Source organism: Halictus rubicundus, chromosome 1, assembly GCF_050948215.1.
Source record: "Halictus rubicundus isolate RS-2024b chromosome 1, iyHalRubi1_principal, whole genome shotgun sequence".
In the NCBI taxonomy this organism is placed as follows: domain Eukaryota; kingdom Metazoa; phylum Arthropoda; class Insecta; order Hymenoptera; family Halictidae; genus Halictus; species Halictus rubicundus.
The window spans coordinates 32766178-32784701 of NC_135149.1; the positions used below are offsets into that span (position 1 = coordinate 32766178).

General features: G+C 32.4%; 4 protein-coding genes across 7 annotated transcripts; 3 read left to right on the top strand and 1 right to left on the bottom strand.

Annotated features, from left to right (window-relative positions):
- The first annotated feature begins 738 nt into the window (after positions 1 to 738).
- On the top strand, positions 739 to 3914 carry Atg13 (Autophagy-related 13). Of its 3 annotated transcripts, none has more exons than XM_076800730.1 (5): positions 739 to 1411; positions 1879 to 2227; positions 2398 to 2581; positions 2669 to 2993; positions 3074 to 3914. In XM_076800730.1, the coding sequence occupies exons 1-5, from the start codon at positions 1259 to 1261 to the stop codon at positions 3287 to 3289; spliced, it is 1227 nt and encodes a 408-aa protein (XP_076656845.1). In that variant the 5' UTR covers positions 739 to 1258; the 3' UTR covers positions 3290 to 3914. The 3 variants fall into 3 exon arrangements, with proteins under 3 accessions (XP_076656845.1, XP_076656855.1, XP_076656837.1); XM_076800740.1 differs by having other exon boundaries at positions 740 to 1411; positions 2798 to 3002; XM_076800722.1 differs by having other exon boundaries at positions 745 to 1411; positions 2669 to 3002.
- A 1037-nt stretch (positions 3915 to 4951) lies between these two features.
- Positions 4952 to 7766, top strand: Uch-l5 (ubiquitin carboxy-terminal hydrolase L5). The gene is made up of 6 exons (XM_076800932.1): positions 4952 to 5090; positions 5277 to 5340; positions 5563 to 5668; positions 5770 to 5957; positions 7041 to 7238; positions 7324 to 7766. The coding sequence occupies exons 1-6, from the start codon at positions 5015 to 5017 to the stop codon at positions 7625 to 7627; spliced, it is 936 nt and encodes a 311-aa protein (XP_076657047.1). The 5' UTR covers positions 4952 to 5014; the 3' UTR covers positions 7628 to 7766.
- A 68-nt stretch (positions 7767 to 7834) lies between these two features.
- On the bottom strand, positions 7835 to 12531 carry LOC143361481 (uncharacterized). 2 transcript variants are annotated; one of them, XM_076800917.1, is made up of 9 exons: positions 12364 to 12531; positions 10350 to 10883; positions 9901 to 10271; positions 9611 to 9796; positions 9349 to 9542; positions 9084 to 9259; positions 8743 to 8995; positions 8064 to 8215; positions 7835 to 7980 (listed from the first exon to the last, which is right to left on the bottom strand). In XM_076800917.1, the coding sequence occupies exons 2-9, from the start codon at positions 10879 to 10881 to the stop codon at positions 7835 to 7837; spliced, it is 2010 nt and encodes a 669-aa protein (XP_076657032.1). In that variant the 5' UTR covers positions 10882 to 10883; positions 12364 to 12531. The 2 variants fall into 2 exon arrangements, with proteins under 2 accessions (XP_076657032.1, XP_076657024.1); XM_076800909.1 differs by having other exon boundaries at positions 9901 to 10883.
- A 17-nt stretch (positions 12532 to 12548) lies between these two features.
- Positions 12549 to 15748, top strand: LOC143357010 (uncharacterized). The gene is made up of 7 exons (XM_076793174.1): positions 12549 to 12558; positions 12630 to 12752; positions 12828 to 13033; positions 13109 to 13235; positions 14248 to 14618; positions 14685 to 15206; positions 15423 to 15748. Exons 1-7 carry the CDS (start codon positions 12549 to 12551, stop codon positions 15426 to 15428), a joined length of 1365 nt encoding a protein of 454 aa, XP_076649289.1. The 3' UTR covers positions 15429 to 15748.
- The last annotated feature ends 2776 nt before the right edge of the window (positions 15749 to 18524 follow it).

Sequence of the window (18524 nt, forward strand, 5' to 3'; positions counted from 1 at the left end):
ATTACACAGAAACTAAATATATATATGGCGCCTCAGCGATGCGTAGTTTCTCCCGCGTGCCGTCCTGGTGCTTCGAACGCTCCGAGAAGGAGAAAACAAGTCTTGAAGCCGCGGCCGCTTTTTCTCATTGATCACTCCTGAAGACGCTTACCATTGTTTGCATTTGAGGATGCACCCTAATCGCGGCCTTCTTGTTTCCTCCTTCTCTTTTCTTGTTTAATGTTGTCTAGGTAATTTAAAAATAGCAATTAATTTAACTTTCATTTTTATTACAATTTGTTTCTCGTTGCTCATTCCATCTGTACATGTCTCATGAGTATCACGTACATTTCTCTCTCAAAGTTTTTATTTTACAAATAAACCATTTTTAACATAATTTTACTAGTTAATTAATTTAACTATTGTTACCGCTCAGTTAACGAACACGCGAACTCTAAATATATATATATATATATCAGTGACCTACAACGGCCACATCACTCAAAATTAACATATTTGAGCACTAGTGCTGTCAAATAAAAAGCGAAGGGAATTAAAGTAAAAGCAATTGTGAAGTAGAAGCTCATTTCATTATGATTTAACAATATCTGTTTAAACTTTGAACTAATTTTTTTTATATTATGTATATATTATCCTCTGATATTATACCTTTACACACGAAAATCAACATTTCGCCTGGCTTTACACATAAGATAGAGAGTAAATCTAAAACATCAAATAACATAGCATACTTCTCATAGTTATGCGATGTGCGTTCGCCTTAACACACCTTAATAGTACTAAGTGAACTTATTGTGCAACCTACTGCACTTTTGTTCGACGGTGTATTATTCGTAAAAAGGAATCTCACATTATCAATTGGTTCGAATAATATTTTTGACTGCGACGCTATATTGAATCAACAGTGACCTGAATTCTGTTTAAAAGAAGATCAAATCGACTCGTTACACATAACCTGCCATAGAGTTATTCGCAACACAATGCAACGATATGATGTCCATGCTGTTGTCAAATTATTGTTTTTCATTTGGAGTCCTTGCATTAGGAACTCGTAGGAAAAATTGGAATTGCTGGCTGACTCGCCTGTAATGGTTAACACGTGCGAGTGTCAAATACAAATGCATCATGTAATTTTGAAGGCAATCAAAGGAAATGTTTTGGCATATTCAAAATTTTATTCAGTTTAGTGATATCAGTTATATCAATTCAATAGCTGTGTTGTTTTTTATCAAAATTATTAAAGAACAGTAGCACTAAAATGTCCACATTAAAATTGAGTATGCAAGATAGAAAGGACTTGGATAAGTTTACTAAATTCTTGGCATTAAAAGCTGCTCAAATTATAGTGCAGTCGAGGTCAGGTGAAAAGGTCAGCACAAAGTGCAAGCCGAATTCATCTGGAACAGATTGGGTAAGCTTATTTGTGTATAATAGTGTTAGACATATATGTTATTAGTAATTTATAAATTTACCATTACTTTGTTCACATGATCGATATTTTTTCTTTCATATATTAAAATATGATATTTTGTTTTTATGTATATTAGACCTGATCAATCAAGTAATAATTTTACTGCAGTAACCAGCACTTTTAGGTTTTTATATTAATTAATCTACACAAAATATGCGTAAAGTGTATGAGATAATTGTGAAACAAGTTTCTGATTAAAACATTTCGTTTTACTTTGTAAAGATGTTAATTTATGTGCGACTAAAGTAATTGATAATTATACAAGAGTATAATTGAAAAAGAAGAAACCCATCTTATTGTTGAGTTATAGTACAGAGTAAAAAGTACACTGACAATGCGTATGCTATTTGTTATGAAATGCTAAATATTTGTAAAATGTCTTATATTTTCATTGTTGGATTGTGTAGTTCAACTTAGCTATTCATGATGTACCAGAAGTTTTGGCCGAAGCTAAAAGAGCATTATGTGGGGAAATAGTCAATTCAACTATACCTCTCTGTATCGAAATCTCTTTGAGGACTGTTGAAGGTGACACAATGGTTTTAGAAACATGGAGTCTTCGTGTTTTGCCTGAACATAGCGATCCTGCCGTAAGAGTAACATACACGGTATACAACAGAATGGGCATTTTATTGAAATCTTTATTGTCTGTATCGAGAATTACTCCAGCTTATAAGCTTAGTAGAAGGCAAGGCCCCGATTCTTATGTTATTTGCTATAAAATTTATCTAGGAGAACCGCAGCTTCATACTTTAGGTATAAATTTTGTCCATTCCACGTATATGTATAAAATTCTCATTTAATTTATGTTTATCAACATACTTTATAAACATTTCCTACTTTTATCATTTGAACCACTTAATTACAATAATATTGTTTTATTCGTATTGAAATGTTAACAGAAACTAAAACAAATCTTTTTTAAGGTGATAATTATAAAAATGTTAGAGTAGGTCAATTGTGCACACCTGTGGGTACAATTCATTTATCAGTATCGTACAGAACAAAAATGACTATTTCTCCTACTCATACCGGTCGTGATTCGATAATGGTAAAGAGTGATCATTTTCATTCGGATTTAAGTCCTCGTCACACAAGGTACCAGCAAAGGTAAGCGATCGATATAATGTTTAATTTTTCTATTTCCATCGAATATAAATATATATTCAGATACATTTTTTTACATTTATATTTTAGCGAAGAAACATCAAAATCTCTCAGTGATACTATTAAAGTGGGAGCATTTGTAGTCAATAAACCTGTTACTGTAAACGAAGAGGATTTTGTTATACCAGATGTACCTTTTAGTTCTTTGTTAACTCCTAGACAAACTTCACCTCCACCTGTCACAGTGGCTGAGGCTGCAAACACAAAGACTGCAATAACAACTACTACAACAGACAGCAGCAATGGAAATAATGAAAGACTTACAAACGATAACACAACGTCAAAGTGCAACTCGCAAAATGGATCTAGGAGAAGTAGTTGCTCGATGACCAGTGCCAACGACGATTTTATTATGGTAGATTTGGTAATTAACGTTCCTTCGTTTATAATATATTTATGATGTGGTCTCTTTAAACTTTTGAAATGTTATTCTAGAAAACTCCTTTTGCTGGTACAAATACTAATAGTGATTTAGGAGCATTTTATCGTGAATGTCAAAGTGCGCCTCAACTTCAAGCCTTTATGGAAGAAAGAACACTCGCCGAACAAGTAGGAGGGGACCTTACTAAACAGTTGGAAACATTTGAAACAAATATGCGGCGGTATGAGGATATTCTGTCATCATTATGTCATACAGAAAATAATAACTAATATCATGATTATGCAATGCTAGCTGCTTTGACAAGAAATGTATAAAGACTACATACATATGTAATGTTTTGTCATAGGTTTAAGTAATTTTTTATTACAAGCGATTAATACCAATTAACAAAACTAGTTCAATGAAGTTTCATGCTGAATACTATCGATGCTTGCGGTCACTTAAAATTTGGGTAAAAAATTGACACAAATTATATATGTATATACAATATAAAAATAAAAATTGTCCACTGATGCTAGTAAAGTATGCCCATTGGCTTTAAATGTATGACATATTGATATTTCTTTTGCGGATATCCGATTATAAAACAATATAATAATAATACATTCAATTATGCTATCAATGAATGTAAACTGCGTTTCAAATGACTTTTTTTTTTAAAGTTTGTTGTAAACTTGATGTACAATCTTTGTTAAAAGAACTTGTAACGTAACGCCAATTAATGATCATTGATTCTTAGTTATAACATTTTGAAAATTTAATTAATTTATTGCTTGTATATAGTGTAAATTAAGCTTTAGCATTGTAATATTAATTGATGATTATAAAGAAACTATATAACTTTTTCATATTTTATTAATCCAATCACTTAATAAATGAGGCTGTGCTGGTAAATTGTGTAAATTTTTTACCAAAAATAATTGATACCACCTAGAATTTCAGTTTATTAACGTACCATCTTCACTTACAAGTTAACTACAATTTTATGTAATGGTATATCAAATAAAATAAAGAAAAAGTTCAAATGACACAGTTGCATGAAGATTTTTTTCTTCACCCAAGTTGAAGTTTATAACACCAGAAATATCTGAATATGAACAAATGAAAAAACCATATACATACATGAATGTAAGAATTACAAAAAAATGAAGAAAAAAAACTATACGGTATGGTTTAGAATTTAGTGGCTACCATTTTTAAGGCACTTCCGACAGTTGGTCTGACAAAAAAATGTTTCGAACAAAAGTTAATCAGTTTTTAATGGCCTACAAATTGCACTAGTAGGAATTGGAAAAGAAAAAGTTTCATTTCAATGAAGACTCACGGTCACCATGACTTTTTTTAATATGTATGTATATCTGAATGTGTAGTTTTATATGAATTCAGTGACCTTGAGTTGACCTTGAACTAAGAAATTGATATGAAATATAACGACGACTCTTCTTGTGCAATAAAGCTTTATCATTTCTATTATTATTCTTCAAAGAATCCTTTCTTAATAAAGATTTTTCTCTTCTCGATGACTGGAACGGGTTAAGCTCATAAAAGCTGATTCTCGACTTTCCTTGTAAGAACTACTACATAATGGGCTGATTTTTTCCAGTACTGTTTTGTCCAGTAGTGTTTGCTGCTAGAAAAAAGTCACGCGAAATAGAACAGAGGCAAGCGAAGGTCCTACTTTTTCATAATCTGTTTCGTTGATGTTGTCACTATGTGACTTCATAGCGAACTTATGGATGCCTAATTACAAATCAAACCCGCATTTTGTCCAGGTGTCTTTTTCTCAGATGTGAACAGCGAGGGTACTTACATATGTATGTACCTTCCCTGTGTCGAAATGCGAAATCAAACAGGATAGATCCCCATTATTTTACGAAATTCGCCGCTTGGTGCAGCACCAAGTTATCAACGACAACGGAAATTTGAGTGGGAGCACTCTCTCATTTCTTCTCTATTTAGTGTTACCTTTTGAGTTTAGCAAATGATGGAAAAAGATGGCGGACTCAGCGGGCAATTGGTGTCCTATCGAAAGTGATCCTGGCGTTTTCACGGAATTAATTAAAGAATTTGGTAAACCATTATAAATCTTATATGAATTTATTACATATTATGATTGCTTAGAAAATAATTTCACTTACTTATATCAACGAAAAACTTTTACGCTAATAATTGTTCTTCTGTGTGCTTGTACATTGTACCTTCTTGTTGTTAGCAGATACTTGTAATCTATTTAAAATACTATCGATATTATTATAGGTGTAAAAGGTGCGCAAGTGGAAGAATTGTGGAGTTTGGAGGACGAACAGTTTGACAATTTAAAGTGAGTGTAAATTATTTTACTTAAAATAACCTAATTGTCGCTATAAATATTTACAAAATTTATTTGTAAATCTTTTAGTTGGAGTGATAAATGCATTCTTACATAAAACTCTCATAATGAAAGTAACACTTTAAATTTATATAAATTGATTGATTTAATCAATACCATAAATAAAGGAGGAATAGTTCTGTCATTTTAATTTATTATTATTATCATTTTTAGGCCTATACATGGGTTAATATTCTTATTTAAGTGGGTTCAGGATGATGAACCTACAGGAAGTATTGTCCAAGATAATAGGTTGGATAAAATCTTTTTCGCAAAACAAGTAAGTATTATAACAATGTACTATATTATATATTATGAGTGTAATTTTTCTAAAACAAAGAAATTCAATAAATAAATATATAAATATTTCTTCCTATGCAGGTAATTAATAATGCGTGTGCGACGCAAGCAATTTTAAGTGTACTATTAAATTGTAAACATTCTGATATATCGTTGGGGCCAAATTTGGAGGAGTTCAAAAATTTTTGCCAGAGCTTCGATGCTAATATGAGGGGGCTTGCTCTCAGTAATTCTGATATAATAAGAGAAGTACACAATTCTTTCTCAAGGTATATTGTAAATCTCTTTCATAATTTGTTTTGTACAGGCTGATTCTTATAGTGACAGATTGAGTTTTCTCAAAGTTATAAAGAGGCATGAAAAAGTCAAATAGGCTTTTTCTTAAATAGAACACTACACTTTGTTCTCTGTGACCAGTTCATACACCATTATCCCATTTTTGTCTAACAGTTACGCCAAGTCATACAGAACAAAAAAATTTAACTATAATGTTTTGAAAAAATGTGTTTACTTTTAAAAATGTGCTATTAATTACATGTCAAGTGCTCAGGCTGGCCATAGCACAAACCAAAGACGATCAATTTATTGATTTGATAATTCAAGTATTCATGTTGAAAGATAAATCTAGTGTAACTGTAGAAAGAAGTTTATTCTCGTGATGTTTTTTCAATGCATACAATTTTTCTTTGTTGTACCTTCAATTGTCTCTCCATGTCTGTATAATCAAACATGTATCTTTACCTCAACATCATTTCACTGTTTTCGTAGACGATAATGTTAACAATGGAACATGAACATTCCAAGTAATTTTGCTAAAACATGATAGTTAAATTTTTTAGCTTTGTGTGATCTAACATGATCTTGAATGAACTGATGTCATGGTGCGTGAATTGTTTACAGACCACTATTAGACAGTATGGAAAAGTTCAGGGTCCTATTTAAAAAAAAAACCTTGACCTTAAAATAGAACGTTTTTCGTTAAATCGATTTTGCAGAAAACTCAATCGTCACTTTATAAGAGTCAGTTTATACAGGGTGTACCAAACATATTGCACTTCCTTGAAATGGGTGATTCCTGAGGTCATTTGAAGTAACTTTTTCGCGGCTTCGTGAAGGAGTTATTAACGAAAAACACGGACCAATCAGGGCGCGACAAAAGCAGACGGACTCCCGCAGAGCGTGGCGTTGGCATTGGCCGAACTGAAATCCGTCTGTTGCCGTGCCCTGATTCTTCAAATGACCTCGGGAATTACGGCTTTCAAGGAAATACAATGTTCTTCGGACACCCTGTTCATTCATTCTAACAAGGAGTGACATTTTACATCCTACAAAACAATTGTTATTTATTACAGGCAAACGTTATTTGAATATGACTTAAGGAAAGCATCCAAGGATGATGATGTATTTCACTTTGTTAGTTACATTCCAATCGATGGTCGACTCTACGAGTTGGATGGGCTAAAAGATGGACCAATGGATCTAGGTCCATGTCCACTTGGAGATCAATGGGTTCAAGCAGTGAAGCCCATAATACAAAAACGAATAAATAAGTAGGTATTTCAGTTGCTCAAATTTATCTTTTATTCTTCTTTTTTTTATGTGCAAACTATTTGTTTTTCTTCTTTTCTTTTGCAGATACAACGAGGGAGAAATACATTTTAATTTAATGGCAATAGTAACCGATAGAAAAACATTGTACGAACGACAGAAAGCGAATGTTTGCGATCCAGCCGAGTTGGAATGTCTGCAGGCGTTAATAGAGAAGGAAATACGAAAATCGAAAAGGTACCAGGAAGAAAATATTAGAAGAAAACATAATTATCTGCCATTGATAATGGAGTTACTTAAAATGCTTGCTAAGGACGGAAAACTTGTACCCTTGTATCAAAGAGCAAAGGAGAAGGCACTGGAAAAAGAATCTAAAAAAAACAATGTATGAAGTTTGATGTTACTACATATCGGATTGGAAAAATCGGTGTGAAATGTATTTATGATATATATTCGACATTTGAATTGTAACAATTTCTTTTCTTAAATAAATGTAAATATCAAATGGTTTTTATCATTAATTTCAATAAGCATATTATTTTTAAATAGTGTGCTGTTGGAAATTTTTTATATTTAATAAATGGTGTAATGAAATATTTTAAATTTTCTTTGCTATATAATTATCTGTATCTCCATCAATAATTTTAACATTTCTGTCCTTATACGATAATCTTGGGAGAAATTTGTCAATACAACTATTTTGTATATCATGCATTTTACTATTATAAAGGTATTCTATAATGTCTGAAACATAAAGGTATCATTTAGTTTTTATAGAAAAAGGTTTTTGCTGTCATCTTTTCTTTTTGTGTTTACGTAATACTTACCAGGAAGATGTGTCGTATATATTTTTTTAGCGGCTTCTTGTACCATATAGAAAAATATTTTACATAAGAAGATGCTGGTGACCCCATCAAAATACCTCGCGACGTTAGGCCACAATATCTCTCGAGTACTTGAAATTCCTTTTCCATAAATGCTATAACGAACAATACAATTTTTATATCTCAATATTATATGGATTATAAATACAAAAATACTATTAAATATACTATTTTTAAGAAAATTTTGACCATCACCACCATTTTTTCAAGTGCTATTTTCTTTTTGCGACATTGAGATTCATTAATTCAATAAGCCAAAGATACATTTGTTCAATAAATTATTGGGAAAATTATATTTAATTGCGTAATAACGTAATAAGAGTCCTCATTGATTTATGAATTAGATAGTTACTGTGTATAATATTTATAAAGTTTTATTACATTATGTTTTCGTGATGTTTGTTCAATATGATTGAATTTGTAAAAATATCCTCTACAATACTGTGTATAAAAATTGGTGTGGTGCCATAAAATAGTAACTATGAATTTAAATTTTTGTCGAAACATTAGTATTTCTGTTAAACTACCAAACAGATCCCAAAAATTGTGATAACCGTTACGTTGAGTCCCCTATATACAAATATCTCGACTGAACATATGATATATTTTGTATATAACTTACTACTCTATTAATTTTATTTTAATATCATTTAAATAGATTGGTTCAGGAGAAAATAATTGCATATGCAACCGATAAATCCAAAATCCTTTCAATACGCTCCAGTCTATGTTTAACTTTTTTTCTAATTTCAACCAAATTGGTTTCGGAATGCTAGCGTCTTTCAATTCTTCTACTTTTTCACATAGCGTTATGTTCATGAGATTGTGTATGAATTCACCAACTAATTGTAGCGTCCACTCCACATCTACTATTGCTGCAATAAAGTTCACCATTTATTTTTTGTTTGAAGGCAGAAAAGTATAAGAAGTTACGGTTATATTTTAAGGAAAGAGCTTACGTACGTTTCTTTGTTCTACTAGACTGCATATTTTTAAGTTTTTTATAACGTAGCCAAACTGAATGTCTCTCACGTTTTAACATTTCTGCTAGTTTGGAGAAATGATTGTGTTGTTTCCTACGTTTTTTACAGTTAATCTTCATATAGGATAAAATTATTTCATCTTCTGCTGAACAGTACCTGTATAAATAAATCGTTATCACGCAATAAAGTATAGAATGTAAATCAGTATACGAATAATTTTTTCAGTTCAATCTATATTGTTACACCTTTCAAAACTTTTTTCATATTTTATGAATAAAGTTCTACATCTTTGGAGTACGCTATTAAGCGATCTACATGGTAATCCATTTGCTAAATACTGAACAAATTTTTGTCTTTCCTCTGGGCTTTTAATATAACATCCATTACGGTGTCTCATGCAGATAAATGGTTTTACAATTTTCGGATTCCAATCATGAACCTATTTGTAAAAATGATTTTTTAACATAGAAATTTGAAAACACATAATAATGTTGAAGAGAAACATACTTCACAGAATTTTTTCCAGTTATCCTTGATAATTTCATCTTCATGAGGTAAAAAAGCACCTCTTCTTAGTGACGCATGTTGTAAAAACAAAGCTTTTTCTGCTTTCGTCAATAATCTCAGATTGGATTGTATCTTATGTTGTGGTGGTACATTGTGCGTTAATTGCACCTTCAAATTATATAATCTCTAAAATAATAAACATCGACGAAAAAATCATTATTTAGAATTATTGAATTGGAGGTTATAAAAATATTATAAAATAGTGGTAACATTCTAGCGATAACATTCACCTTTTTAGTATCTTCAGATAATTCTTCGCTTTCTGTATCCGACTGGATGTCTAATTCCCCTAGTGCGATTTTTATTCCACTCGGAGTCTCATTAAATTCATTGTTAGTGAACTTTATTTCTGTATTTTTTACATTTTTCCTCCTGTTTCTTAAACGAGTTTTAACAACGATATCATGCATATCATGCTTATCAATAGATAGAGGATCAACCTGCGGATCTTTTGATACACCTATATTTTCTTCGTCCTGCGTATCATTAGTTGTAGAGGATAGGAAGATTGATATTTTTGTATCTTCAAAATCCATCACAGAATCCAAATCGTGTAACATTTCTATATGCTCCATCTCATTTAGAGTGTCATCATATAATTCTGTTTTAACCGAATCAGGTAATTGGTTATATTCACCAATATCATTAAGTTTTCTTTTTTTCCGTTTAGCAGGTGTACCTGTATGTTCATCGATGTAAAGTTTTTTCTTTTTAGTTGGTGTTGATATTTCTTGTGATAATTCTCTAGCAGCATTATAATTCCATTCCGATGAATTTATAGTTAACATACTAGGACTGAATCTTGCAGGACTGGACGTATTTTCGTTTTTAATACTATCTCTATGAATTGATTCGTTTAGACTTTTATTCCTTATAGGAGTTTTACATAAGTCTTCCATTTTACGGATACTAATTAAAGAACCGTTAGTGTCATTTTTTACTTTGCAATTACCATCAGAATGTTGCAATACATTTGTCTTTTCTTTATTGCTACAATTACTGCTATTATTCTGCAAATTTTTATTATCACATTTCTTTTTGGTAGGTGTTTCGTCATTTTCTTTCTTTATGTATTCTATATCTATGGATGTTTCCTCGGACTTAATAATACTGTTACTTAAGTCATCATTGAATGGATTGTTCATTCCCATTTTCCTTTTTTTAACACTTCGTGAACTATGTACATTCGTATTTAAAGTATTTACAGCCATTTCTGTAAAGTGATAATTTCACAAGATTTAAATTTTTTATAATTACATCTAATATAATATTTTATAGCAACAATTGTAAACTAGAATCATACGAAGGATTGAAAACAGTTAAAATGTCGACTTTGGTTCTTGAAACATTTATGAAGAACCGAAATAATGTTATGTTATAACTGTTATAAACATGTTAGTTCTGGCTTATATCTGCTAGAGTTTCGGTTCTACAACTGTTATGTTTTTATGGTTCTAGTATCAGAAGTTGGACATACATGACAGAAGAAAAATTATAAAAAAAAAAATAAAGACGGATCCTAATTAAGCATGTTAGAACTAGCTGATGAACTCGATAGCATAACATGCAAAAACATATATCTATGTATATATTTTGAAAAATAGTTTACACAAAAGTGTAGTGAAAATAGGAATTCTTGACACCTTAAAGTATTACCAAGATAGAAAACATTAACATAAGGCTCCCGTCGTACAGGAATATTTGTCATATAACTATCCAAAATTATTACATATACCACATGAGCCACTAGATTTTAACCACGTTGAAAAGGTATGAGACAAATTAGAAAGACCAATTAGAAAAACTACCAATAGCTTTTAACAAAATATTGAAACAACAATTCAAAGAAAAATGGAATAACATTACCACGTAATATCTGAAGAAAAAAACAATTTATAATATGCCTTAAAGATTAAAGGAAGTTATTAGTCAAGAATGTCATCCTACAAACTGTTAGTTTACATTCTAGTTACAGTAAGTATAAAACATATCATAAAGATCATTAATTTTGAAAAGTGCTCGAATGTTAAAGTAACATTAAAATTAGATGTTATTTCATTAAAAACGTATTTTTAACTAAACAGTGTAAATTATGTAAATAAAATTTATACTATCGTTAGCTAGATTATACCGAAAACAAAAGTATTTTAAAGTTGCTTACTCTGTGTATGCAGAAATCATACATAATTCTATTTTACCATAGAAATGCTTAAAAAAAGTTAAAGTTGAGATTTTCTAAAAACACTATCAATATCGTTCTCACGTTTTTTATTTAGACATAATACATAGTCAACGTTTCGGTGTGACTATGGAATTCGTAGCAATAATAAATTATTATTATAAATTACTCATCAAGTTGGAAAGAGAGAAAGGAGGGTTAGGTCCCTTGAGGGTTAAATTCCTTTCTCTTGATAAGATAGGAAGGGTTTTTACTTGAACTTATTTAAAATGTACTATTTATCAAAAGCTATTTTACTAATTTTTATGTGAACTTTTTCCATTATTTTATATTACCGATTTGTACTTTCTTATTTTCAACAAATAACTCAACAAATTATTTTTACAATGTATAGATTATAAACACATCTTTATTTTGTTCAGTTCAAGTCCAAAGGTTGTAAAGTTCGAATTTTTTAAATCTTTTCTGCACAATAGTTTTCGTTATAGAAAGAAGTTACAGCTACAAAACTTACCTTAAGTTCATGAAATTCAACAAAGTTGTCTTTTGAGAGACGGTCGGAAAGAAACTGTATGTTTCATCAGAGAGGAAGACATATGTATCACGTATATATGTAGTGCTTACGGTTTCGGCACGGACGCAGTGATGAGATATAGGATTCCTCTCTGATATTCTCCACACCATCCACGCACTGTATGAATGTATGAAGGTTGCAGCAGAGACAGCAGAGAGAAAGTTGCAGCCTGTATCAAATTTGTGTTATAGTGTTTTGACCAGCAGATAGAGGGATTCGTGTCGAAGGGGTAAAGTTGGGTCGTCACGGTGCACTATGCACTTATGAAAGGAAGTTCTTTGTTGCTTCGTGCACCGTGGGCGGCGAAAGTTCTTTCCCCGATGTAACAAGTAATTCTTTGTCACGGCATGGTTTTATGTTAAAAATTGTGAAAATAAAAATGGTCAATATATGCTGTGTTAAAGGGTGTCAAAGTGGAAAGGGTGACATTGAAAAAATGTCATTATTCAAAACACCAAATACTAGTTTATTTCAAGAATGGGCAAAAGTACTTTCGGAGGTTGGAGTTCAACTGAAAAAAAGTCATTTCGTTTGTGAGAAACATTTTAATGCATCTGACATAAAAAAGCAAACAATTATTAAAGATGCTACTGGAAAGGTGATATTTCAGGTAAAAATAAGCTGCTTGTCTAAATCTTCAATTATATGCTTTTAAATGTAATTAATGTGTTTGATAATAATATAGAGAAACTTGAAAAAAATAAGTTTATCCGACTCAGCTGTTCCTTGTATATTTGCAAATAGGAGGTTAAAACGTGACATTGATGACACAGAAAATAATGGTCTTCATCAAGATCTGACCTACAACTGTGGTATGTTATGATACTTTATGTGCTAGCATCAGGCTTCCCAGACATAGGGTAATCGTGGTAGCATAGGATACATGGTAGAATAGAATAGGTAGAATTAGTTACTACGTTCAATGCATCGTCCATGCAGGTCGCATTTGTGGCGCCAGCCTTTTCCGGGAAGTGTTCCCAGAGACTACCCACTAAAAAGTCAGGCCCACCTAAAGCTAAAGGGGAGGTGCCTGGATCACGCGAGTACTCAACAGGACACCTCCCGGCTATCATACTACCCCGGGGGGAGGGGTTAGCATCCCCCACTGTCTACTCTGTAAGACCCCGGGCGAAGGAACCCGCCCAGTGATCCCATCCCTGGAGCCTTCGAATTGGGCTTCCCGAGTCGAAGCTCGGTCCACCCACAGCTCCCGGTGTCTTCGTGCCTCTTCCGGAGCGGTTGTCCCGAAGGAACCCGTCCCGGTCAACGCAAGAAGACGCCGCCACCGGTGAGGGAGGGTCGTCGGCGGCGCGATCCGGCACGCCCCGACCTTTCCCGCCCCACCTCGACCGACGAATTCACCTCCTCATTTTGCGTTAATAGGGAGGGGACAGACCAACATCCCCCCCCCCACACACACACACACCATCACACTGAGGATTAACTCGGGGGTGGGGGTCGACCCATCCGGGGGCGGGGCTAGCTCACACCCCGAGCGTTTGTGGTGCCGGCCTAGGAACAATGTAAGGTTGGCAGCGAAAGTGGCGCCAACTCATGGCAATAGGCTGGTATTCAACCTGATTCAACCTTGGTATCTCAGTACGACTGACTGGTCGCTTGCATTGTGAACAAAACCGTTGTTATACATCACACGTGAACTTCTTTCATTAGTAATGAGTCATTACCCGGTATCCCACACATTACTATATGACGTTTTCAGTGCGCCCCATGTAGTGTACTTTCTGGCTAGCCTGGTTGGGATTTAATTTCGTATTACATAATTTAGCGTGAATCATATTCAATAAAAAAATTTATAATTCACAGATTATTTCGATGAAAGTACTAGAAAAAGCTGTATTAGTAATATTGGAAGTAGTAATGCTAAAAATTGTATAACATATGGATGTACAGACAAAACAAAATCTATTCCTGTTATGGATATTACCAATTTTGTTGAAATCAGAGATAAACCTCAGGAATGTCCTGCAATAGAAACTCCTCGAATCAACAATACGGAAAGTGATTGTTCGATAGAAGCCCAAATGGCCAATTTTTTTGATTACGTGTACAATACTTGTCACGAAATACAATTTCCATCATTAGCATGGAACTATCATAAAACTGAATTTAAAAATGAAATTATATTTTCTGAAGTTAAATCAGGAAGAGATGCTGCTCCAATTTACCAAAAACAAGTATATAGATGTTATTCTTATATAAAATGAACAAATTAATTTAACTTGATTCACGTATCTTTTCAGGTTGTATTTAGTAAAAATGGTGAAATCAAACTCTTCATTTATAGAAAATTGTGTGATTTTGATATCATCACACCAAAAAGTATTCAAGAATTAAACGAAACTCTAAAAATGACCGATGCGCTAACATTGTGTGGAGGAGGTCCAACTTGTAATGTATATTACGGCGGACAACCTGCTTCTGCTTACATAGACGACAACGATAAATGGCGACATAGATTGTGTACTCTGGTTGTATCGAATAGAGAAGTGTGTCAATTTTGTTATAGATTACATAATACTCTTCGACGACGTCTCGATAGGAACACACGCTCCAATAAGTACCGGCTACTTTCACCTTCAAAGGAAAAAGCACCGGATACACTTAAAAAATCAAAACGTGTACAGTTACAAGTTATAAAAAGATCTAAGACAAAGGAAGAGCAATTGAGATGTCAGATGTCAAATCTACAACAACAAATGCAGAAACTGAAAAGTACTAAAATTTACGAAAAATTAAAGGAGTACAATACTAGTGGTGGCCAGGTAATTTTTTTAAATAAAAAAAGTGTTTTAAATATATGTGCAAAAAGATGTTAATTTTTTGTTAACTATGTACATTTGTAAAATATATTTTTAATTATATATGATTATTGCATTATTATACATGTAATTCACTTTATTTTCTACATTGTTTATGATCTATTCATATAATATATTTATTTAAATATATATCAAATATTAATTATTATTTAACCAAAGGTATAGGTACCTCTGAATAGTAGAGTTACCGGAGTACCTGAGAAAAGGAGGGAAAGATGGTAGATAACGACTACTAACACAAGCAAGAAGGGGGATAATAAGAATGTGGAATAGATTTTGGGAGAAAGCGGAAGGTCGGAAATGTGAGTTATACAGGGATAAGTTGGGAATGTTTAATATTACGTAATATATTTTTAAGATTCAGAAAAGATAAGTATAACTTGGATAATATTTTGTTGGTGCCCAATTTTTATGGGAAATAGCAGCCATTCATTTTTGCCAGAATTACTCATCTTTGAGAAATAAAAATATAGAAATATAATTATTTTCTTTCAGAGTACTATCGTATTATTTCCCTTACAAGTGGGAACACAACAATGCCGTGGTATTATTAACTAATAAATATAGTATGAAACTTGTGAAAAGAACTATGTAACTATGTAACAAATTTTCCAAAAACTCTGTATGTATATAATAGATAGAATTTTGTAAAAACTAATATATGACATTATTAAAATGCTTTAATACCAAATCGAAATATATTGAAAGGGCAATAGGTTCTATTAAATAAATGTGCTACACACAAAGATAAAGACCTACATAGTTAATAAATAAAGCTCACTTACATTATTGCACTTTCTTATTTTTGAAAATTACCTACTAACAATAAGTACACATTGATGTGTAAACATTTAAAAACTAAGCGGGAAATTGGGAGACCAGGAATTTTGTAGGGTGGGTTAGGGTTAGGTACACTGATATACCTGTATCACAGCCGGACTCTTGCGGTGTTGTCATTTTTACCTTCAGCACGGCTAGTACTAGAGTAGGCCGTGCTTTTGACTATTTCGTAATATAATAATACTGAATCTCGTCCTCGGCGGGCAACCCGGCCGGGCAGCCAAGTTTTCGGTAAAATTTCACCGTTCTCTCCTTGTGAGTAGATACAAAAAGAGATGGCATTTCATGTACCCGTTTGTTCTTACGCATGCAGATTGCGATTTAAGTGGACGTTCCTATATAAACAGCGCGCTCCAGAAATAGACCTTTCAATTTCCCTCTGTTAATATTTCTGGAGCAAAGCCTGTATTTGCAAAATGCCGGAAGTATAATATACACATGTGGGAAATGAAAATTAAATGCGTGTCTGTACGTTATTAATTTGTGTATTTCTATTAATTTTTGTAAATGAATTTTAGTGCACATGCGTGTAAAAGTGTATGTAGTCTCAAGTGGATTGTGCAACGTAATCTGATAATGAAAAATTGCTGGCTTGTCTTAGAAAATATTTGCATAATTTATTTCCAAAAATATGTGTACATTCAGGGTACGTACAGGGTCAATGTACCATATTACGTACACTAGAAAATCAACTATCCAAACTGAACCGGGAAACATGACTGTTCGAAAAATTAGAACAATTACTCGATTATAATACTAGATTCAATTTTTCTTAATTTCTACAATAAATAGTGTTCCATATGGATCTCCCGAAATCTAAAGCATGTTGGGATACCAGAGACTTCAGACACCGAAGATTCAGATAATAATCGAGATTCAACTGTAATACTTCAATTATTGTGTCGTTAGACAGAAAGACAAAAGTATACAATAACGTGTTTACCTGTTATAAATTTTTAAGAATCTAGTGTATCACTGTATCTGGTTGAATGATGTATCGAATAAAAATTATAATTTTTTATAATTAACTATAGTTAATTAGAAAACCACCACAGGGCGAGCCAAGAAATGATGTTAGGTATTACGAGGACGTCTATATCCCTGCTGCGAATAAACACTGTGTACAACGCTTTATAAATCTGAAGCATAGGAAAATCTATTTACTGTATTGTATACATACATCGCGTACAGCAACGTGTATACGATTCCCCACTTATCGCATGCCTTGCTACAAGAACTTTGCCCGTAACTTTGCCGTCAGTTTACACGTGAGAAATTACGACCATGACCGTACACCCCACTTGTACGACTCTACTCTATATTGTAGGTTCTTAACACATTCCACTCGAATAATTCACTATTTCCCTTTGATTTCCGACTTGTCTCATTCTTTTACTGTCATTAATTACTAATTTATCACTGTACATTAATACTAGGTAATTTATAAATTACGATACCAACGCTTTTCTAAGCGGCTTGCTAAGCCATCATGACCATCGTTTAACTTTAAAATATACATATATGTAAATTATAGGTTTCAGATATACGCGCGGAAGATACAGTCAACTGCATATACATATACATATTAAAATATAAGGTCGTTTGTCAATTGTCGGTCGTTTGTCTTTAAAAGACTTTCTGTGTACAATATGTCTTTGGAATGGTATTGATTTAATAGTGGATCTATGTACATATATTGATAAATATTTATGCCTATCAAGTAATCCATAATTTTTGGCAATGATCTTTTGTTAATTTTTGGGTTTTTTTTTTATTTGTACAGTCGAAGTCAAAACAGTCCGGGCATCCGGCTGGTATAAGGTGAGATTCCAAGTTGGCAACCATAGAATTAGTTTTCTAACATCAATTCCTCAAAATCCGTGAAAGTTTATGATTTATAGTTCAACCAGATATGGCGATGCTCATAACGATTGATTATAATATCGTAACAAAGGATTGTTATATCACGATTATTTCAAAACATTTAAATTTTATCTTTTATACGAAAATTTGAGTATTCACGATGACGATGAAACGAATGAATACTGCTTTTCAAGTTATATTAACAATAAAAAATTACCAATAATGGAGCGCGAGCCACCTCTAACCACATAAGTACTAATTATTATTTAAGCTATTTAAGCTATTACTGGCGCGCAAAAGAATATTTTAACTTGTAATAATTGTAAAACAGATTCGATATTGTTTACTCTTAATTTTTGCTTTATATCATTCTTCAATTAAATTCAAAACAAGAACTTGGAACGATAATGTTCAGACGTAATGTGCATACGTTATTCTTGTTTCATATTTTCACCACGCAGTGTATTTATAGAACTGAATATTTACGATTACCGAGTGAATTAAATTCGAACATCGCCGATATCGCGACACCGCCATATTTGTTAATCACGTGTAAAC